Genomic DNA, 22055 nt, shown 5'->3' with positions numbered 1-22055 from the left:
TATTAAACCAGCTAGGGTCCTATATTCAGTATCAAGGAAAATCAGTTCATTATAAAAATCGTTAATTATTATTTTTCCTAGCCCCAAGCAATAGCTCTCACCCCAGTTCCCCTCGGCCGCCTTCTCGCTCCACCACCCTCAGTCCTGAATTGCTAGACAGCACGGAGGACACTGACTATCGCGGGCTCACGGACACCGTGGAGTCCATCATTTACCGTGCAACAGGCAGCCAAACGGAGTCTATGGATTTCTGCAATAGCGACTACGTCTATTACACGTAAGTTTTCAGTCTGGGGTATAATTATATTAGTGTGTATGATATGCAGCTTTGTATTTTCTGGATCTATATTTTGGTGTATGTAATTTATATGAGTTGTTTAAATGCTTTAGCCACAAAATGCCCCGTTTTTTATCGCAAGGTGTATTAAATTTAAAAGTGAACCCAGCGAATTTATTCCCTTACTGAAATGTAAATCCTATTTGTATGGGTGTTCTTGTAGAACTAAAAGTGGTCAACCAGCGTGCAATCCATACATCTATTGCGGTTAAGGTTGCACTTGGAGACTGTGTCGTAACACGCAGTGCTTCATGAATATCGGATAAATAAGTAAATACGTGTAAATAAAAACTAATTCAGATTAAGAAAAGCTCTATCATTTTATGTGGGGCAGCCGTGAAGCTTTATTTTGTATTCAAAGACAACTAATGTCTCTTTCATTCATAAGAACGCTCTACAATATCTCATATGTCGAGTTCGTATATGGGAATTTTCTACGGTATCTCATGTGTCTAGTTCGTCTATGAGAATATACTACGCTATCTTATATGTCTAGTTCGTCTATGAGAATGTTCTACGGTATCTTATATGTCTAGTTCGTCTATGAGAATGTTCTCCTTTATCTTATATGTCTAGTTCGTCTATGAGAATGTTCTACGGTATCTTATATGTCTAGTTCGTCTATGAGAATGTTCTATCTTATATGTCTAGTTCGTCTATGAGAATGTTCTACGTTATCTTATATGTCTAGTTCGTCTATGAGAATGTTCTACGATATCTTACAAGAATAGTTTGCATGTAAAAACTCGCTCATTCGTCCTCATACTTAGGGCGCTCTACTGCAGGCCATGTGACATTGGTAGTTTGCATGGTGTTTCTACTCCATTTCCTTAGTCTCCTCGTGGTACTCATTTGCTACTCGGATCACCTTCTCTGTGTAAATATTACCCGACAATATAAACACACGCAGTGCAGGTGGTGTCGAGTAGCGAAAGATGTGCTCCTCTGTAGGCGTTACCCACGTCTTACTGAAACGGTTATACTTTTTCACATCGCACCAAACCAATCTGTTGGCCATGAAGCGAACTCTAATATTTGTGGCGTTTTCTGGTACTGTGATCCACGATCCACTTCCCTTTGCCACTTCAACCCTCATCTGATTACCAACCCTGAAGCTGACAACCATCTTGGACTCGAAGCTACCATTGTTAATGTATTTAATCTTGCCGTCAAATTTTGCTTCGTCAATGCCTTCGGCGATATCGATGTCGTCAATATCTATCAGTGGGGTAGTCTGACCTGGGTTTCCATAATTCTCGGTCTCATTCTCCAGACGTTTATACCCTCCTCGGGAGCATGTGCTTCGTGAGACATTGTTCCTGTGTTCGTTTTCTTCCTGCGACATGGCGAATCTAACTCTTCGTCGCTGCCTCTGTCGTTCAGCGTTGCTGTGGTTCTTAGAGGAAGTAGATGGAAACTCTTTCTTGACGCGCCTATGGACCTTGATCTCGTTGATCGCGTGAGACACGGCGGAAGGGGCTACCTCTTGGACTACACCTTGACCAAGGGTACTCGTGAGGGCTTTCGCCCCTTGCTCTAAGTGCTCCTGGGGGGTTCTGTTTTCAACATTCTCATTTAGTCGCTCATCAGCAAAGTTAGCGGCGCTGCCCAAAATCGCCTGTGTTCCTGACTCTGTCAGCGTTTTCGGGACATTCCGAGCTAGTACATTAGCAAATTTTCTTGCGCCAGCTAAAATCATCACCTGCTCTGCAAGTTCTCCCTCTAAATTTGAAGAGGCTGCCGAGGCAGTACTAGAAACCATTGCTTTAGTAACCAGTCCCCCAAGAGCTCCTGCAGCAGCTCCGATACCTGTGGCAGTGAGGGCCCTGAAGGCTACGTTCTTCCCAGGAATCTCCTCACCGTCCACATGTTTTCTCCCCAAATCTGAAGCAAGAGACATGGTTCCGCCGCCGACTGCTCCTGTTGCCGCTCCTGCCCCGATGTACTGCCCTATCGGATAATAAGATTGCAAAGAGAAGAATCAACCGATGTACACTTTACTTTTACAACATTTTACTCCATTTCAACTTAAAACCTTTACCGTGGAGGTGAAGAGGAAAAGAGACACAGAGGAAAAAAAGGAAGCATTAACCTCATTTTTTTTTTCGTTTTCTCCTCTCCTTCGTTCTCCCTGCCCACAGCACCCTGTTTTCTGCCAGAATGGTCCTTGAAAATTGATCAAGTAGCTTTCTACTCCTTGCAAAATTTTAAGGAGTTTCCCCAAGAACAACAAGTGGTAATGATGTGCTTATGAACGATATGTCCATATGCCATGATATGAAAGGGACCGTGTCGAAGACGTCTTGGGGATTCAAACATCTTATTTTTGGCAGGGAGGTTTAAAGAACGGTAATTCACACTTTACTAGTGCTGTCTTCAGTTCAGCCCGAATTACTAAGCCCGCCCTACTTTTCAGGGTGCTCGGCAACTCACTCTGTGCGTGTGCTGCTAACAGGCTTTTAAACTTACCAACGCCAACGGCGGTTGACTCCAAAGCCGCACCACCCAATCCCGAAATGAGAGCTGTGGTTCCGACGGCCGTGCCACCTGTTATAGCGCCAGCAGTAAACCCCAGGCCGAATTTCGCCATCCATGGCCCTAGTTCAACACCTTCTGCTACAGCTTGCAAGCTTGTTGCGTGTTGCAGTGATAAGACACCACCACCAAAAAATCCCCCGCCAAAAACACCCCCACCGGCAACTAGCGGGACAGCACCAGCGCCGGCTGTACCGACGATTAAACCAAGACCCACAAAAAAAGCACCGGCAGATAACGCGAGGTAACATAGCCTTTTTCTAAACTGTCGCTTTTGTTCTTCCGTCGCACACTCCGGCTTGAATATGGCCTTCCACCGTTTTAAAGACGTCCAGCCCTCATCGTAGTCGGCTTGATTATTGTACCGCGCTCTTGTTTCGTCGTCTTCAAGACAGCTATACGCCATGATGATATTCCTGGCCTGCTCAGCATCTCCGCCATTTTTGTCAGGATGCCATATCAAAAGCTGTTTCCGGCAGGCTTTTTTCAGCGTCTTTTTTAACTCGTCTTTGCTTAATTTCCGCGCTGTCTTCATATCTAGACCAAGTATTTCATACAAGTTCGGCATTCCGCACGTTCTCTTGAGGTCCTCGCCCATGTTGTTCTTTCTCAGGCAGACCTGCTTTTCAGTACCGGTGTCTGTTAATGTCTCCTCAAAAGCAACAGCGCTTCCGTCAGTTCCTGTAACCCGGAAAAGTTTGCTTTCCTTCAAATGAGATAGCTCTTGCAGTTCCTTCACGCAAGTCTTCTTGTTGTCTCCCCTACCCTTCCATCTCGCTTTAAGCTTGAATTTGAACTCTTTTTTTTTGCTGTAAAGAGTTTTCTGCTTTGGTTTAATAATTCGAGATTCGGTGGAAAGCCAGCAGATGTGGTCCCAGGTCGGGTACAAGTAGAGTGTCACTTCGGCGTCTGAGTCATTCACCACTAGTATTTCCCTCTTGCTCTCAACCATGTTTCAATCCTAAAGGAAAAAATTATATAACTTTTATCTTGTATTTGTTAATTTTCTAGTGCTGCAATTCGCAAGAGCTGGAAGACAAACAAGATTTTACTATTTCGTACGGTGCTACCATGAATAAAAGATCCTTTCCTAGAATTTGTTCTATACGTTAACAACGCGTCATATGCAAATTTTTGTCAATTTTCCTTAATTTCAGAAAACATATAACATATTTTAAAAACAACAATTATTTTAAAAAGAATATTTCAAGAAGAAGCAGTCTTCTAGATAAAACAAGTATCTTTTTATTCTTCTAACTTTTCATTCTTCTAACGCCTCCATTGAAGCATGGTTGTCATGTTAAACTTCGCCAATGTTTTGATCTCTTGTTGCTAAGTATCCCTCGATTTTGTACATCAACTAGTATTATTAGTGTTTGGGGGTATTTCAAGAAGTAGTACAAGTTAAGGGTATAATAAAAGGAGTGAAATACTTTAAATTTGCTGCTCCAAAGATGAGATTATTCTGGGTCTCCTATCTAGAATCCATAACCTGATAACCATTATAACCAAATAAGGCACTTCCGCCCTAGCTAGCCTCTAGGCGTTTCGACTAGGCAATTGAGGGATTTTTTTGCATGAACGAGCCAAGCGTGCTAACAGAAATGAAAATAATTTGATACAAGAAACATACCCTAAGATGTAAAAGTAATCTCCAGATTTAGTCATCTTATCACTCCTTATATTCACTGATTGAATGATGGTGAGTAAACAGCCAGCCATTGCAAACGATGCTCCTTTTCAATTTTCTAGAAGTGCATTGAGCTCGCTTGCGGCTGTTATAAAGACTTTTAGAAATCCAAAACCAATACTTGCTAGCGACTTCTAATCTCAAGTGTAGGAGTTCAGGACCACATCTTTTAGCGGTTTTCTTTCGCGCATCATAGCCTGTCTATTTCGAAAAGAAATCGGCGATAACAAACGGCAGATATTGGAGTAAGACAGCGCTTCGCCAAACACGTGCAAGCAGAAGTAGACTGAGAAATTCTTGGCGTGTCGTTAAAAAGATGCGTTGTATAAAGAATGCGTAGAATAAAGGAAGCACTTACCTTTTATTTTATGAAATCATGAAAATATCCAACCGAAACACCTCCAATGTTTTGCATGTGGCTAAGGGCTATCACTTCTAAGAAAACCACAGGGTACCCGAGTCGTGCATCTACATAAATTCCTTATCTCAGCACATTGATGAATCTTCAGATGATGTGTGTGCTTAATCATCATCAGAACTAATCAGCATTAGCAACTACGCTCCTGCTAGCCTTCTGCACGTTAGTGAATTGAGACAAAACTATTATCGACTCGTACAACCTTAAAACCACAGGGAGCCCAAATGACACTTGTTAAAAATGTGTCAGACAGCTTCTATCATTCCCGATTTTTTACTTGGTAGAGTTGGGATTACTTAGCATTGCACAGATCAACACCCTGGAACCGACTGCACACTTATGATCAAAGATTTCATTTATTGTATTGTTGATATTGAAGGTAATTTAGCTCCTACCTATTCATCGTATCTGTCGTCATCCTCATATCCTGTCAACTCTCTGTGGTCGTATCGTTATGACGGTTCCTGAATGTTTCTGCAGGCTTTCTTGTTGAAAAAAGAAACAGTCTCTTTGACATGGGGTCTTCCAGCAGTCGCACTTCAGCTCCATAGAACACGTGACCATGTCATGTGAAAAGGACCGAGGTGACCATCCATCTTCTCCTATCCATATTACTCGGCCGAATCGCACACCGTTAACGCATAGGAATGGGCTCATACAGTCTCTCTCTCTGTCTTTCATATATAGACATGGCCGTAGAAGACTTGGAAATATTGGGGGAGGGGGGGGGCACAATACAGAAACATTAAGAAAATATTGGGGGCAGAGCCATGCCCCTACTGGTCATTTCCTTATAATTTTTGCAATTTTTTTTTTTTTTTTGGGGGGGGGGGGCAGGTACCCACAGTGCCCCACCCCCTGCTACGGCCCTGTTTGGACGAACATGACTCTCTGGAGGACACCAGTGGTTGTTCTTAGCCACAACGCCCGGCATCAAAAGACACGACTCAACGTCAATGTAGCGTAATCGTCGGAAATCCGTATCTGGGTATTGTATTGATGGCTGATGGACACTCCCTTATCATAGTGATTATGCAAATTTTTCTTCGTGGTCAGTCTCCAGCTCGCTGACAACCTCATTCGGTGAAGTACGGACAATACGAACCACTTTCTTCTAATTAATAAGCTCTCAACCTATGACAGGTTTCTTCTCAGGGACCAGACGGTCTTGGCTCATCTTGCACAGCTTGGTAGTGAGTAAGTTGCACAGTTAGATCTTTTTCGGTAGGTTCTTTTGAGAGTGAAGGAGTGGTTTATATACCACTCCAAAATAACACTCGGAATGCGTCTTCCAAGGGAAAATACATAAAATAAATCGCCTGGAAAAATTCTGTGCGTCATAATCCCCCACCTCTGGGGTTTCCTGGACTTCAGACCCCCAACCAAACCTCCGAAATTCCCGATTCTCTCATTCCAATGCAGACTGGTTTGAATAGTTAACGTGTGACCGAGGCAATATCAATTCGATTTTGGGATGAGTCATCCGATTCTTTAGGACGAATGATGGGGAAAGACCAGATAGAAGGCACCTTTGTGTTGGGTATTACATCCGACAGAAATGTGGTGCAAGATCTTTGGTGCATACTTATACTACCATAAAATAAATTATTCCTTAGTGGCTTTCATAAACTTGTGGAGCAACATATAGTAGCCAAGCCAACATAAAGAGAAAAAGACAGATTTAGTGCTAAATAAAGGTATCTGTGTTCCACGTGCTTAGATAAATGACTATCTGATTTTTTTTTTCTATTATTTATTTCTTATAGTTTTATGTGTGACGACGAAGGAAATGAATACGAATTCAAGTACAAGCTCGATTTCATGGACAGGTTCACAATCAAACGCAAGCTACAGCAGATTTTGTGCGTGCTAAACTCTCGCAAAAGCCAAGACATTGAGGCGAAGCTATTCCTACGACGCCTGCCACCAACCACTGTCTCAGAAGCCATTGGCGAGCACGCAACTACAGGCTGCTTCCACATGTGAATCCACTACCTGTGACTTCCTTTCTCCCTCTGAGGCCATTGGCGAGCATACAAGTGAATGTGGCTTCAACATGTGAATCCACTACCTGTGATTCCCTTTCTCCCTCTGAGGCCATTGGCGAGCATACAAGTGAATGTGGCTTCAACATGTGAATCCACTACCTGTGATTCCCTTTCTCCCTCTAAGGCCATTGGCGAGCATACAAGTGAATGTGGCTTCAACATGTGAATCCACTACCTGTGACTCCCTTTCTCCCTCTAAGGCCATTGGCGAGCATACAAGTGAATGTGGCTTCAACATGTAAACCCAAATGCCTGTGACCCTCCCAAGGCCATAGGCAAGCATATGACCAGTCTGCTTTATAGTGCTTTATGGTTTTAAAAAGTCAGCCAATCAGCATGCGAGAATCACAGTTGTAATTGACGCGAACTTGGTAACTAGGAGAATTTCTTACAGTACTGACAGAAAGTAATGCAACCGAAAACTGACGAATTTCGCCGAAAATTTGTCTATTGTTTTGAACCGAAATTTCGTGTACCTTAGCCGAAAATTCGGCTATATTTTTTTCGGCAGTTTGCGCCATCCGAATTTTCAGCATCCGAAATTTCGGTGAAGTTAATGGTTATTGCGCCATTCTGATTCGCACTGGAGCATTTCTTTGCCACCCTGATTTTGCCATTGAAGTTTATGTCGATCATATAGCACCGTTTCCTTATCCCCATTGGCTTACTTTTTTAAACTGTCAAGGTGGCCACGGTAGCACGCGTCGCACGGTAATATCGGGACCATGAAAGTTCTGGGACTTGTTGTGCGAAGCACGCTACAGTAGCAATAGGGTGGCGGGGGGGGGGGTCCAAAAGTGTGGGTGAGGGAGGGGGGGAGGCAGCACTAATCGCGCTGTAAAATTTCTTCTTTTTCGGTGGGTCGTGTCTTAAAGTATTTGCCTTAAAACTGTAAATCAAACTATAAATTAAGGTAATATGTAACGAAGTATTAAGGTATATCGAATCCCAATAAAATATTTTTGTATTAACAAATTTGAGAGGGTGTTTTGTAGACAATAAAGCGCTTGACATGTTTATGAAACTTACTATTACTTTATTCAACTAAGAGAAAATAGGAAGATATCTAAGTAACCGAAGTAGTCGTGACCTTTATCAGCCATTTGTAAGTGAACAAAGTTTGACAAATTATAAATGAATGCCTATAGAGTTAAGATTAAAAGACATAGAATGTTACAAAGTAAAACGATGCTTCCTATAAGGACAACTCAATGGAAAAATAATTTATGATTATGTTTTAGAGCACTTGATATTTTTACGCCTTTCGCTATTCTGTATTTTGAATTTATTAATCTATTAATTATTATTAATCTGCAATCACATTTTTTTTTCTTGTTTGATTCCCCATTCCACCTTTAAACTAAGAATCAACTTAATTTTATCCTTAACATGTATGTATCACCCCCAATCAGTCTGAGAAAACACAAATAACACTAGATTTTTATTGATATGACTCATTTATTTACAATTTTGGCATTACTGTATTTATATATTAGCTCTCTTATTTTTTTAAGATAATACTACATGCGTTTCATTATGGAACTATAAAAAAACATCTCGGAAAAGAGTTTCAATACAGTGGGACCCCACTCTAATGGGACCTCAACTAGCTGGTTAAAAAAATAGAAAGCTAGCATTATGAGACTTGTGTAAACATTGTGAATTTTTTTTTTCCAGTATCATTTTTGAGTGGTTGAAAATTCAGTCGGCATAATGTAGTAAGGGGCCTAAAAACCTGGATTTTTAGATTAGATTTTCAAGTAACTGCTTGAAAAAACACTCGCAACATTTCACAAGATAACTTTTTTACACTATATACAGTGATTTATAAAAAAGAAATACACACCTATTATTATTTTGTTGACATTATTTTACAAAAATAGCTGTTTTTTTAACTTTTGAGAAAATGTTAAGATCATTTCCCCGGATTAATACTGAAGTTATTACAAATTTATTTCTATACTTTCTGTACTTTATTTCCTGAAAACTTTGGCTGTTGTTTTCATGGTTCACAACAACAGTATTGAACAGGTAATCAAGCCTAAGTTTTTCATTAAAAAAAATAGCAACCACACAAAAGATGTAGATGCCAGGAGAACTTCCCTGGGCATGACCTTGAATGAATTTTGAAAAAAAAAATATATAATTTTGGGTTGACCTATTATAGCCTATTTACACATGCATATTTTGCTATAAACATACCGACTGGTATGTGGGTACCTTCAACTTGATAATTGGTAGACTCTCCTAGAAAACAAACAAACATTTAAGAATTAGATTGCCATAGGTCAAAAACTCTCTTTAGCTAGGAAAAAAGGGAATATCTTTGGAGCCTCTGAAATGCAGGGCATAGAGTGTGTGGACAAGGGGGCCATGGAAACATGAGGGAAGGTGGAAAAGGTGCAAGGGATCATAGAGACATCTTACACTCCTCTCTATTCTTCCCCTCTCCCTCTCCTTATTTTTTTCTCTGGCCTTATAAACAGGCCCTCTTGTCCTCATGTACTATACTCCCCTGTTTTCTTTTATGGAGTGCACTTTTTTCCAACCCAAATTGCTGTCATCCTTAGTCCTCCCCCTCCCCCCACCACCCCCAAAAAGAAAAGAAAAACTATTTATTGTTTCAGCCCTGGGGTACATCCCTATAACCATGGGCTTGTGTGGATAGGAGAGGGGCTACGGAAACTCATTGTGTTGTTAGTGAAGACTCACCCTTCCACAGTTTCTCTCAATGTGTTGTAGTGATGAAATGATTTTCTCCTTGAGGGACTTATCCATGAGGCGTCTTGATACATGAGGCAGAAGGGTCTTAAGGTGAGGATTCAGGGCCTCTCTGACGACAAAACTAAGCTGCACTAATGCATCCAGAGAGTTCTGGAACACCTCAAGATCTGGGGCAGACTGCAAATACAATAATCACATATTACACTAAATTTTGAAGACCTCCAGATCTAAGTTAGGCTGTGTTTAGACAAATACATAAACTTGACACATGTATTTCTCAGTATTAGCCTACAGTATTCTAAATGCATACCAATACTATTTGTGTTGAGTATTTGTATTTGAGTATTTGTGTCTTCAATATAGAGGTGTCCTTCAAAAGACAATATCCTGTTGAAGAAGTTAGTAAAACCCTTTTGAATGTGGTGGATTGTTAGATGCAAAGATTGTCCTTATGGAGAAACCCCTACGCATCTGCATTGCTTTTGTGGTCCTTAAACCTTACCAGAGCAGCCCTGAGAGGAAACACCAGTTTGGGTAGAATTGGTGTGGTTCTCTCAGGTGAGTCTTCCACGTCTAGCATCTCCCTGAATCCTTCTCTTGCCACAAATGTATATGGATGCTTTGTCTCTCTTAAGCCCTGTAAGCAGCAAAATAGATGGTGAAAATCTCAGCAAAAGGCCATGGCCAGTATTTTGATTTGGAAACCTCTTCCTGTTTAGAAGGCTGTATAAGCAACAATTGAAATACTAAGATGATAAGTTTGCTTCTTGGCAACTTAAGAGCTGAATAAAAAGTCAAATAATGAGCCAAACAGGAATTACGATAGTATGTGACAGCATTTTTTTACTAAGCTATATCATAAGCTATTACCTCCGCTACTGTGATCAAGATTGGGTCAAATAGCAGATTTTAAGCTGTATTACCTCTGCTAATGTAATCAGGATTGGGTCAAATAGCAGATTTTAAGCTGTATTACCTCTGCTAATGTGATCAGGATTGGGTAAAATGGTAGATTATAAGCTGTTTTACCTCCGCTAGTGTGATCAGGATTGGGTCAAATGGCAGATTATAAGCTGTATTACCTCTGCTACTGTGATCAGGATTGGGTCAAATGGCAGATTATAAGCTGTATAACCTCTGCTACTGTGATCATTTTAAGCTGTATTACCTCTGCTAGTGTGATCAGGATTGGGTCAAATATCAGATTATAAGCTGTATTACCTCTGCTAGTGTGATCAGGATTGGGTCAAATGGCAGATTATAAGCTGTATTACCTCTGCTACTGTGATCATTATAAGCTGTATTACCTCTGCTAATGTGATCAGGATTGGGTCAAATGGCAGATTATAAGCTGTATTACCTCTGCTACTGTGATCAGGATTGGGTCAAATGGCAGATTATAAGCTGTATTACCTCTGCTAGTGTGATCAGGATTGGGTCAAATGTCAGATTATAAGCTGTATTACCTCTGCTAATGTGATCAGGATTGGGTAAAATGGCAGATAATAAGCTGTATTACCCCTCTGCTAGTGTGATCATTATAAGCTATATTACCTCTGCTAGTGTGATCATTATAAGCTGTATTACCTCTGCTAGTGTGATCAGGATTGGGTCAAATGGCAGATTATAAGCTGTATTACCTCTGCTAGTGTGATCAGGATTGGGTCAAATGTCAGATTATAAGCTGTATTACCTCTGCTAGTGTGATCAGGATTGGGTCAAATGGCAGATTATAAGCTGTATAACCTCTGCTACTGTGATCATTTTAAGCTGTATTACCTCTGCTAGTGTGATCAGGATTGGGTCAAATGGCAGATTATAAGCTGTATTACCTCTGCTAGTGTGATCAGGATTGGGTCAAATATCAGATCATAAGCTGTTTTACCTCTGCTAGTGTGATCAGGATTGGGTCAAATGGCAGATTATAAGCTGTATAACCTCTGCTACTGCGATCATTTTAAGCTGTATTACCTCTGCTAGTGTGATCAGGATTGGGTCAAATGGCAGATTATAAGCTGTATTACCTCTGCTAGTGTGATCAGGATTGGGTCAAATATCAGATCATAAGCTGTATTACCTCTGCTAGTGTGATAAGGATTGGGTCAAATGGCAGATTATCTGGAGGAGTATCCCATTGTAGCTTGTGCTTGACAGAGCCATGGATCAATCTATTAAACAAGAAAGCCAATGTAAGAAAGAGGGGGGTGGTGATTGATGATCTTCTGTATGGGTACCATAGCATGCATCATACAGCAATTAGCCTTGGATATAAAAAAAACAGTTTGTTCTTTGTTATCTGATTCTGCTTCTTTTTGTAAATATATCTTTGTTAAATCTACATGAACAGCTCTGTTAATTAGATTTGTTGTCCTTTTTCAATGTTTTGTTTTGGTAAATTGATTTCTTAGATGTTACTCTTTTTATATACAGTAAAAAACATCTATATATTTGGTAATTTTCTGTTGAGGCTGGGCCATTATTATTTTTGGAACATTACAAGGTTGAACATTTCTTAACAATGTTCTTAAATTTTAGTGTTCATAAAAATATAATGTGCAATGAAATTTTTAGGAAGAGTATTACTCAAATGTTTGATTTCAATAATAACTGATGTTGCTATTGTGAACACAGTTGGATTCTGCATTTTAGAACCCATCACACTGGAAAAACAATATTTTTCTGCTATCTGAGCTTTGGCATGTTCTTAAAATTTGCATAAATCTCAGGCTGGGCGGTCTCATAATAAAGGTTTTTATAAAATAACTTAAGTGTTTCTTAGCAATTACAATTTCCACGAAAATAACCAAAACGAAAAAAAACACAAACAAATCTAAAACTTTATATATATATAAGTATATATAAGTAAACCACACAAATAAACAAATATCTGCTGATAGTGTAATCTTAAACCAAACACAAATTACAGTATACACAATGACAGACAAAGCTCCATGGATGCATTATTTCTATCGTCCCAAAGACAAGCATTAGCATTTAAAATCATAACTATGTCAAACAACATAAAATCAGTAGCCCGTCGTCCAATTTGTAAAAGAAGTACAGTAGCATAAAGTAGTCAAACAGCGAACTTGAAGGCCGCGCTTTAAAGTTTGAAGGCAAATTAACCCTTAGCTTAATTGCTTTATCTCTCATTAGCCAATGCGCCTGTGTAGGCTTCATCTTTGAGGAATTTAAAGTCCGGTTCGCGCAGCAAAAAAAAAAAACACGATAAAAAATGCATGACAACCAACAAAAGCTTGAGTGTGGTGCTAAGTTGATGAAGGATGTGTTTTAGAAAATAAATTTGAATGCGTACCTGCAGGGCACACCACCACTTGCATATACGGCAGCAAATGATGATTTCTGAGTCTTGTCGTTGAACTAAAAAAGAAGAAAAAATATTCGGAGCTAAGTACGCTATGATCAGAGTACTTAGTCTCATGTCTCTTCGTACAGTACGGTTGAAAGCACTCTGAGCAGCAGTACCTTGTGCAGCGCCCGTAACATACCAAGGCGCGAATAATAATCATTCATTTCTTTTTTTTGTAGTCAGGCAAAGGAGAAATAGCAAGTATAAAGCATTTTTTTACCGGATCCACTGTTTTGGGGTTGAGTCTATCCGATGGACGGCCACTGGAACTCGCTCTGGTAACTGCCTTTACAGAGGAGACATACTTCTTGGATGAAGAACCATCAGAGCTGTTGAGACGCTTTTGAGAGTCGGGTCGAGATTTGGCTGGTGTTTTTGGCAATAGTGTGGAAGGAGAAGGCGTTTTCTTGGCTCTGGAAACAACTTGACTACGACACACACTGGACGCCATATTGACATCGTCTGTAGTGACAATTTTTTTCTACCGGGGTCAAGTGAGGAGTTTATGTAGCGTGTCACAGGAAACCCGTCACATAATCAACAGCAATTTGGGAAGCTGTGCAAACTGCCCTAACTCGCTAATTATTTGATTTGTTCTCAGGCAAGGTGAAGCTCTGCGCACTCGTTTTTTTGTTTTCATTTTTTATTACCTTCACTTTGGTGGCGTCTAGTTTTCAATACTTTGATGCAATAGGCCCCGTAATGAAAATAATCTGAAGCCAGGAACGGACCGAGTTTTATGCGGGCCAGGCGCCCGTTTCTCGAAACACCCGAGAATTCCCGGGCCCGAAAACTTTATTTTGCATTTTTGCCCTCGCTGCGCATGCGCCAGTCTTTAAGTGGTCGATTGATAAGCCTTTAGCTTTATTATTCACCGACAACGCACCCCATAATTCACATCTTCTGAGTAAGTATTATTTTTAATACAACTCAGGGGTGAAATCACATGCACCAAAATGTACGGCAGAATTAAATCACGCTACAACTCGATTCCAATAGACGTTTTGTTTTATGCTGTGTTTACACTTGAGCGTCAACCTAGGTTCAGTTTGTGGTTTAACTGAACCCCGGTTAGGAGAAATGCGTCTACACTTGAAAACCTCGGTTGATCATTCAGCTGGAACAGCGCCGGTGTTATTAATTTGAATTCTGAGGTCAAATTGCTGCTCTGCGATTATTGTGATTTTCCTGGCCGTTCTTGTTCTTCTGTGTGGCTTCTGCTTGAGATTCACTATAATTCAAGATGATCTTTTAGGGACCACCTTACCTGATGTTTTCTCTTATGTTTGTCGTTTTCGTTGAGTTTTTTTGTGCTAGTACGTTAGGGATTCGCAGTCCCTTTACTTGAAAACAAGTTTGTTGTAAAGTATTGTGTAAAATGTCCAGCAAAATGCGCAGATCTAGAAAACATGTGGTAATCTCATGACTATTGAGTAAACACTATTTGAGAAATGACTGACATCGGAAAGCGATAGCTGACAAGAACTGTCAACAGATTTGCCTGTAACCTCGGTTGAGTAAGCTAACCATGCCTCCTGGAATGGTTGAGCTCAACCGAACCTAGGTTGCGGATCCTTTGTAATTGCCGGCACATAAGTGGCTATTTCGAGCGTGTTCACACACACTTCAAATCTAACCTAGGGTGGGTAGTTACTCGACCTAAGTTGGACGCTCAAGTGTAAACACAGCATTAATCACTTTTGTCTTATTTAATCACCTAAATAATAGCATTTGTCCCCTTGGTGAGACAATTCAGTTCCGTTAGCTAATGATGTGCTAACGATAATAGTATGAAAGCTCTTGGAGTAAACAGACCAATAGAGAGGCGCAGTTAGTTTTGACAGAACGATTTTGTGTCTGCATTTCGCGGGATAAGATAAAGACAAATAATGAATTCGAATGTTTCACCTCATATCCGTTTTTAAGCCCTGTGTTGATTGACTAGACATGGATGACTAGCTAAATTGCTTTTTGCATTTTAAGAGTCTTCATCATATAGTGATGGCCGCCACAGGGGTTATTTTCAAATGGTTGTGCGGTCTCTCTCTCCCGCTTCTTGCGATTTTGCTCTTCAAGCGCCACAGAAGGCGATTGCGAACCAACCCTGATTGTGAGGGGGGTCTAGAGCCTAGGGATCCAGGTTGCAAATGTTCGCCAAGAACCAAAGTGACCTTTATTACGAAATAAATAACGTGAATGAACTTGCTAAAAGTTTAAAATGGGCGGACGCTGCGCGTCAATCGAGGAGGGGACTCCTATAGAAACAGACGGGGTTATCGTCAGCAAAATCAATTTTAACCCTATGGGATAGCACTTTGGGTGTAGCCAACAGCAATTGGTAGAAAGGGTAAGAATTTAGTAGAATTTTATACCCTAAAAGATATAACGATCAACCCGTCTACTGTTATGGAGAGTCCACCCCCGAGAGGGGGGGGGGCCTTAATGCATAACTTCGTGTTGTCATTTCGTTGCGTGTAGGCTTGTGGGGCCTGGTGAACAATGCCGGCGTGTTTATACCTGGTCCAGTGGAATGGATGACAGTGGAGGAGTATAAACAAATTGCGGAGGTTAATCTCTGGGGCACAGTGCGCATGACCAAGGCTTTCTTACCCTTGTTGAAGAGGGAGAAAGGGAGAGTGGTGAACATTAGCAGTGTGGCAGGTACGGAGTACACACGACACGTCTATCAGGGGCACGTGGGCGTGGTCACCATGCGCCAACATCCGACATTCAAACACCCGGTACCAGTCAGGCTTTTATATATATATATATATATATGAAACAAGATGCTTAAGTTAAAAAATACTGCCGATTGATTCTCGATTACTTTTAATTGTCATATTGTCTCAAGGCCATTTCATTGACCCTTTATGACTTTTCTCACCCATATTCTTTTCATTAACGCCAATCTCTCTATGATCACTCGATAACTTTCAATAACTTGGAACGACGTTCGGGACGAATTTCGATTGCCTTGGGGTTCTATTTAACGGAATTAAACTACATACTATAATCATATTTTCAGGAATGGTACCACTTCAACGCTCGTCTGCTTATTGCATTTCCAAGTTTGGCGTATCTGTATTCTCGGATGCGCTAAGACGTGAAATGAGCCCCTGGGGAGTAGGGGTGGTGCTGGTTGAGCCAGGGGCATTCAAGACACAGGCCACAGATCCCAAAGCTACCAAGGAGAACATCAAGGGATTCTGGGATCGATTGGATCCTACTACACGGGAGGAATATGGGCAGGACCATTTTCTGTCAGGTTAGCGCTCGACTTTTGTTCTGCCGAAGGGCAAATGTATACATTTAAATTAAGACAACTCGTAATAACATTTTCAGCCTTAAAATGCTCCAAAATAAGAACGGCCAAGCTTCAACAGAAAATAAGACGTTGTTATAAGAACCCCCCCGGCCTATCCTGGGAACGCGCCTGTGATAAACAATATGCGCTCAACAACCCAGTCAAGTGATCACGACCGTGCACAAACCAAGTGTACAGTACAAGAAAACACATGGACGAGATTTATGAATAAACTGATCATCAATATGATATTTCGACACAAATCGCTCTTTGATTTCCTTTCACTTTTTCTATTTCTATTTGCTTTTTCCTTCAATCTGTGTTTTTATTCTGAGCTCTATAGCCCCAGAAAATCCATATATTATTCTCTTGAGCTGTTCGCTCGCCTTGTGAAACCCATGGAGGCGTTCATGAAACAATAAGAGTTGGAACTGTTAACCGCGCTACGCACAGTGCCTATGGGCTCTGTGCGTAGCGCCCTTTCGACCGCCAAAATGCGATATAGTTGCCCATGCCCCCCCCCCCCCCCCTCTTAGAAAAGATCTTGTCCGGCTTGGTAAATTGGTAAACCATTGAAAATTAAAAACAAGTTTACTCATGTTTGAATTCCTCCCTTTAGTGTGTACGATGCTGGATTACCATCTGTCCAAGTCCTCCACGAGTCTGGAGAGTGTCTCACATGTTGTGCACGATGCTTTAACATCACGTGACCCTAAAACTCGCTATCAAGTCGGCGTGGATGCTTGTCTGTTTCGCCTGGTTGCTGCTTTGCCTACGGTTATCAGTGATTTCGTCCTGTCGAAGCTTATAGAAAGAGTTGAAATCCCTCCCCAAGGTTGCTAACTGCAGATATACTATGGGTACATACAGGCTATACCTGTGGGAGAAGGGTTGACATAAATAATGACAAATCTTGAATGGACGATAGTAATGACAAAGGCAACACCACACAGATATACCAGGTATAGGTGCTCTGAGTTTGACTTGGGTGTGGGAGGGGGGGGGGGGGCGCACACAGGGCCCTCCCTATATTTTATCCCCATAATACCCACTATAAGAAATGGGATGCTCTAATGTCGATACTATCATGTCGATTCTATCATGATTACCGTTTTTTGTGCCGCTTCGCTTTTCCATGTGTGTATTTCCTGTCTGTGTTTTGTGTCCCCTCATCTTTTCTTTTGCATGCTTTTCAAATGCTATTCACTTTAGAAAAAAAAAACGAAGGAAAAGAAAAATAACAACGAAAAAAGGATTAAAAAGAGGAAAAAAAGGAAAAGAAATAACGAAAAGGAAAGAAGAAAAAAACAAAATAAAACAACAAATACAAAAAAGGGGTTGAGAAGAAAAAAAAGAGCAAAGAAAGGAAAAAGGCAGGTCAAATATATGTAGTGTAATTAGTGTAGTATAATAAAAAAAAATACAGACAGAGGATCAGTGATATCATTGATTAGGGCTCATGTGCAAAATATAAGCCATGTTCAAATTAGAAAAATAAGAACGTCACATTTTTTAAGAACAATTTATCAACATTTTTGAAGGATCTTGTAACAATATATTCAGTTGAATCAAAATCCTATAGATGTAGCTACTTTAAAATATCAATGAGCTATACCTTTTTACATGACCAATATTAGCCAATTCTACAGTATCAACTAAATAACTATATAATTATATAATTATACAGTATAAAACCACCACCATAAATGGCTACCAATTAATTACTTTTGTATATACTATTCACTATGTAAGCAAACTAATTAACACTACCTAATAAAACCATTTTTGTGTAGTTTAATATTCAACCATGTACCAAGTAACATTAACATTTAACATTCAACCAAGTAACACTACTAACTATCTGTGTATATATGAAAATACAGTACCTCCACATACAACCCTACTACTACTCTATGCCATTTGGAAATCATGAAATTACTAGTGCTACCTTCAAAAATCTCAAAATGAAAATGTGCCCAAATATTGCTTATTGTTTATACAAAAAATGATCAATATGCCAAGAAAGAAAGCACCAAACAACATATACAACTTTGTGATTTCCAAAAAGAAGCAATTATTATACAAAATCATCCATGAAAAACTTATCTGAGTATAATTTTGTGTCAGTGTAAGTGTTTTTATCTCTTTCCAAAGAAAAATCATCCATGAAAAACTTATCTGAGTATAATTTTGTGTCAGTCTAAGTGTTTTTATCTCTTTCCAAAGAAAGACATTCTGACTCTTGGTGTAGCCCTAATAGGAGTAATGGGTGTCTCTAGATGAGCAGTACTGCACATATCACTGTAACCATCATAGCTATTCCTGGTAGCAAAGTCAAACTCTTGTTGCACGCATCTGTGTCACAGCAGCTCAAAGTACAGTCCCACTGAGAAGTCTTGTTCTTCATTCGCTCGCAGAAATCACCACATGCACTCTTGACATAGCACTTGCGATCATGCTGAACTATTTTACTACCCTAGAAGAGTTAAGGATGAAGTATTTTAACAACTTTAACAGATCTAGCTTTTTGCTGAAGTGGAGTGTGGCACAGTGACAAGGGTTTTTTTTTAATAATTCAACAAGTAAACTGAGGGCTAAACCAAGTAAAGTGGGGGCTAAACCACCTAAACCCTCCCCCTAGATCTGCTACTGACAACACAATTATCAAGAAAGGACAAAAATATACCTCCAATCATCAGTTGCCTGTTTTTGCCCTCAGGCAAAAACAAATTCTAGCTATACTGCCATGCAAGGGGGTTAGGTGGAAATCTTACACAGGATTTATTTAGTGAAAAAGAAAAAAAAAAACAGTCTAAATACTCACTCCAAAGTCTGTGATCTGTTTCATTTTCACGCATGTGTTGGCTGATGGCGGGCAATCAACGACTTTCATGTACTTTTCGCAGTCATACCATGAGCGTGTGGAGTAACATCTATAGCACTGCAGGCCACACCCTGGGAATAACATCAGTAATATAATGAAACATCTCTTGTTCGCTCTAATTACAGTGTTAAGTCTGCCTGGAAATTTGAGGAATTGGTTGCAAAAGATCAGCCCATAAACTCTGGCTCAGACATTTTAAAATAAAAAACTCTGACTTGCACTAGTATTCTTTTAGACAACATAAGTACAAGAAAGTGAATAGAATACATAGTGTAGGGTTATATTTTGAAGTTAGGTAGGTTTTGTACTTACAAATTGTAAAATGTTAACCCTCCATGAGAAAACGTACACTATTGGCTTTGAGATTTTGTATGCAGTTGTTGAAAAAAACTTAAGTGAGCACGGGAAGGGATTCAGTGAGCACGATAGGAATTCTGTGAGCACAGCAAAAGATAAAGGTTTATAAGGTGTGCGCTTTCCCTTCAAATCCCATGTCCTTGGACACGAATAATGGCCTTTTATATGGACAAAAAATTCAGTTTGGTTAAAATTCTTATTTAAAGCAGCATTCCTGTCTTCTTATAATTTTTTCGATTTCATAACAATAAAGGGAAGCCTGCTGAGTGCTTATTTTATTTGCATGTTACTATTGCTACCCAGTTTATTAAATTTTTTGCTGATCTCGTAAGTATTGGGCAGTATATTATGAAGGTATCCTCCCTGTACTTCTGAAAAAGTGACTTATGCAATGCAGAATTGTACTGTAGAGTATGGATGTCTATAATGTCAAGTTATGTTGATCATTTGTTCCATAAGAGGAAACTAAACGTGACCGTGGCCAATTACTAATAATATGTATTACAACCAAACAAACACCAAAATACAAAAATTATCGCTAGGCTTTCCAACTCAAAAAGACTGATAAAGGCAATTATTTTGTAAGAAAACAACATCTAATCATTGGCTTTATCGTTTAATGTTATAAACAAATTCACCAAATAAAGTAGGCAATACATATTCGAAAAAAATCAAGGGATTCGTTCGATTTGTTATATAGTTGATTGAGCAAAATATATATCTTACATACCTGCAGGTATTAGAACCGCTAGAACACAAAACGTAAGAGCGAAGGACGGTTTCATTTTGAACGCAGCATGGGGATAATTACCACCAAATGCTCCTTTGAGCAAACAAAATGGATGACTAGCTTCCAGAATGCTTTGCGCGCTTGTATTAGCGATTAGGGGAGGGGGGGTAGGATCACAAATGTTCTGATGTTTGCCAGGCCTGTACCCAGGGGGGGTGCGAACGCAACCCCCCCCCCCCCCCCCGCAACGGCCGAAGGTCCTCTTTCGGTTCTCAATAGACGTGCTTGTTGTGGACAAAATCATAAAGAATAACCTAGATCACTCTGGTATGTAGTCAAATCCGACAATAAACGTCCCGTGGAGATACTGGGAAGGCATAAAATCCCTTTTTGTTTTTCCGGGGGTGGTCAGATTTTTATCAGATTTCGCAGGAGGAGGAAGGCAGGACTAAAAGTACCACAAATGCCTGATATTAAGGTTCTTTTCGAGTGAGGGATCAAAAAAAGCATATAGTGAAACAGGATCATATTTTTTATAGATTATTTACGAAAACTTTGTAATCACTTGATTTATTCAATAAGTCCATCAAAAACTCAAATGGGAGACGGCCAGCAGGCTATATTAGATAGGAATTTGAGTTTTATCAAAGCCAGGTCTCTATGACCGTTATGACATCTTCCTCTGGCACATCTTCGTACAAGTTTGTCTTCCCATATTCCCTCGCGGCCTTTTTGTTATATTTTAAGAGGCGTTCGGCGAACTCCCTCATAGCACTCACACTCAGATGGCTAAATAGATTCAAAGTCGGTACAAAGAAATGCGAACACTCTCCATGCACCAAGCAGCGATGTAGGTAGACCAAAGTGTCATAAACACGCTCCTTTAATCTGCAGTCTGCCCAGTTATTGTTACCCGCCAGGCGAGCGCTCTCATGCAGCAACATTGTAAGAAGATGGTACGATGTCAAGAAAGTGCAACCAAGCTCACCGAAAACGACTTTCTTCATGAGACGAAAGCATTCCAGTTTGCACTTGTGGTTTGAAAACTGAAGCACGTGGCGCTCTGCATGACAGAACCAGATTCTCCATTGATAGCCGCCTCCAGAATGCTTAGCAACGACATGTACACCATGAGGCGAGATGCCCGACCCGGATGTGGGCCAGGGGCCGGGTCTTGCATAGCTCGGCCACACTCCCGTACACTCAACAGCTGGAAGTAGCTCCACTGTACAGTGAACCTGACGGAAACGTATAGTCAACGATAACGCCTTATCACTCGAAGTGTTCGAGATTTGTAACTCGCTCTCGGGTAGACCGCGCTCAGCTCGAAGCGAGCGCAACTCTGATAGTAATCGAGTGATGAGATTAGATATCGAAGAGCGGAGAAGCGAGGGAGAGAAGAACTCTATTCCGGATTTGGATCTTCCACAATGCTGTTTCCATTTGTAGAGCGCAGGAGAACTTTCTGGTAAAAGTAACAGGCACATACCTTGTGGTACACCATTCTCGACAAGAGTTAGATAAGATGGTTTAAAGTACCTCAAACAAATCATTATCTCAAAGCATTGTTCCCCTTTCACTACAAAAAAGCTGTCCTGGTTAATTTCCTCGAATGTAAAAACTGGATTGTAATAAGTAATCGATAAAAGTATCGCATT

General features: G+C 40.3%; 6 protein-coding genes across 6 annotated transcripts in view; 2 read left to right on the top strand and 4 right to left on the bottom strand.

Annotated features, from left to right (window-relative positions):
• LOC116616912 overlaps positions 1-8045 on the top strand; it is a gene marked incomplete in the record, with an annotated part of 52640 nt that extends 44595 nt beyond the window's left edge. Inside the window, 2 exon segments of the mRNA XM_048729222.1 lie at positions 82-277; positions 6747-8045. Of these exon segments, the coding sequence (XP_048585179.1) occupies positions 82-277; positions 6747-6966 (416 nt within the window).
• LOC5510070 lies at positions 657-5013 on the bottom strand. The gene is made up of 3 exons (XM_032379113.2): positions 4921-5013; positions 2807-3833; positions 657-2287 (listed from the first exon to the last, which is right to left on the bottom strand). The coding sequence occupies exons 2-3, from the start codon at positions 3822-3824 to the stop codon at positions 1155-1157; spliced, it is 2151 nt and encodes a 716-aa protein (XP_032235004.2). The 5' UTR covers positions 3825-3833; positions 4921-5013; the 3' UTR covers positions 657-1154.
• A 671-nt stretch (positions 8046-8716) lies between the features above and the next one.
• On the bottom strand, positions 8717-13626 carry LOC5510069 (PACRG-like protein). Its single transcript, XM_048729227.1, has 6 exons — positions 13343-13626; positions 13069-13133; positions 11830-11920; positions 10255-10389; positions 9741-9929; positions 8717-9275 (listed from the first exon to the last, which is right to left on the bottom strand). Exons 1-6 carry the CDS (start codon positions 13571-13573, stop codon positions 9219-9221), a joined length of 768 nt encoding a protein of 255 aa, XP_048585184.1. The 5' UTR covers positions 13574-13626; the 3' UTR covers positions 8717-9218.
• A 135-nt stretch (positions 13627-13761) lies between these two features.
• Positions 13762-18599, top strand: LOC116616933 (D-beta-hydroxybutyrate dehydrogenase, mitochondrial). The gene is made up of 3 exons (XM_048729228.1): positions 13762-15783; positions 16148-16387; positions 17046-18599. Exons 1-3 carry the CDS (start codon positions 15657-15659, stop codon positions 17267-17269), a joined length of 591 nt encoding a protein of 196 aa, XP_048585185.1. The 5' UTR covers positions 13762-15656; the 3' UTR covers positions 17270-18599.
• LOC116616911 (lymphocyte antigen 6L) lies at positions 18205-20551 on the bottom strand. The gene is made up of 3 exons (XM_032379110.2): positions 20398-20551; positions 19251-19381; positions 18205-18902 (listed from the first exon to the last, which is right to left on the bottom strand). The coding sequence occupies exons 1-3, from the start codon at positions 20450-20452 to the stop codon at positions 18702-18704; spliced, it is 387 nt and encodes a 128-aa protein (XP_032235001.2). The 5' UTR covers positions 20453-20551; the 3' UTR covers positions 18205-18701.
• Positions 20552-21041: 490 nt separating this feature from the next.
• Positions 21042-21950, bottom strand: LOC116615302 (protein mab-21-like). Its single transcript, XM_032376844.2, has one exon. It carries the CDS (start codon positions 21948-21950, stop codon positions 21042-21044), a length of 909 nt encoding a protein of 302 aa, XP_032232735.2.
• Between the last annotated feature and the right edge of the window lie 105 nt (positions 21951-22055).

This window comes from Nematostella vectensis, chromosome 6, assembly GCF_932526225.1.
Source record: "Nematostella vectensis chromosome 6, jaNemVect1.1, whole genome shotgun sequence".
Taxonomy (NCBI): Eukaryota; Metazoa; Cnidaria; class Anthozoa; order Actiniaria; family Edwardsiidae; genus Nematostella; species Nematostella vectensis.
The sequence above is the reverse complement of the archived record's forward strand: the minus strand, read 5'-3'. Positions and strand labels throughout refer to the sequence as shown.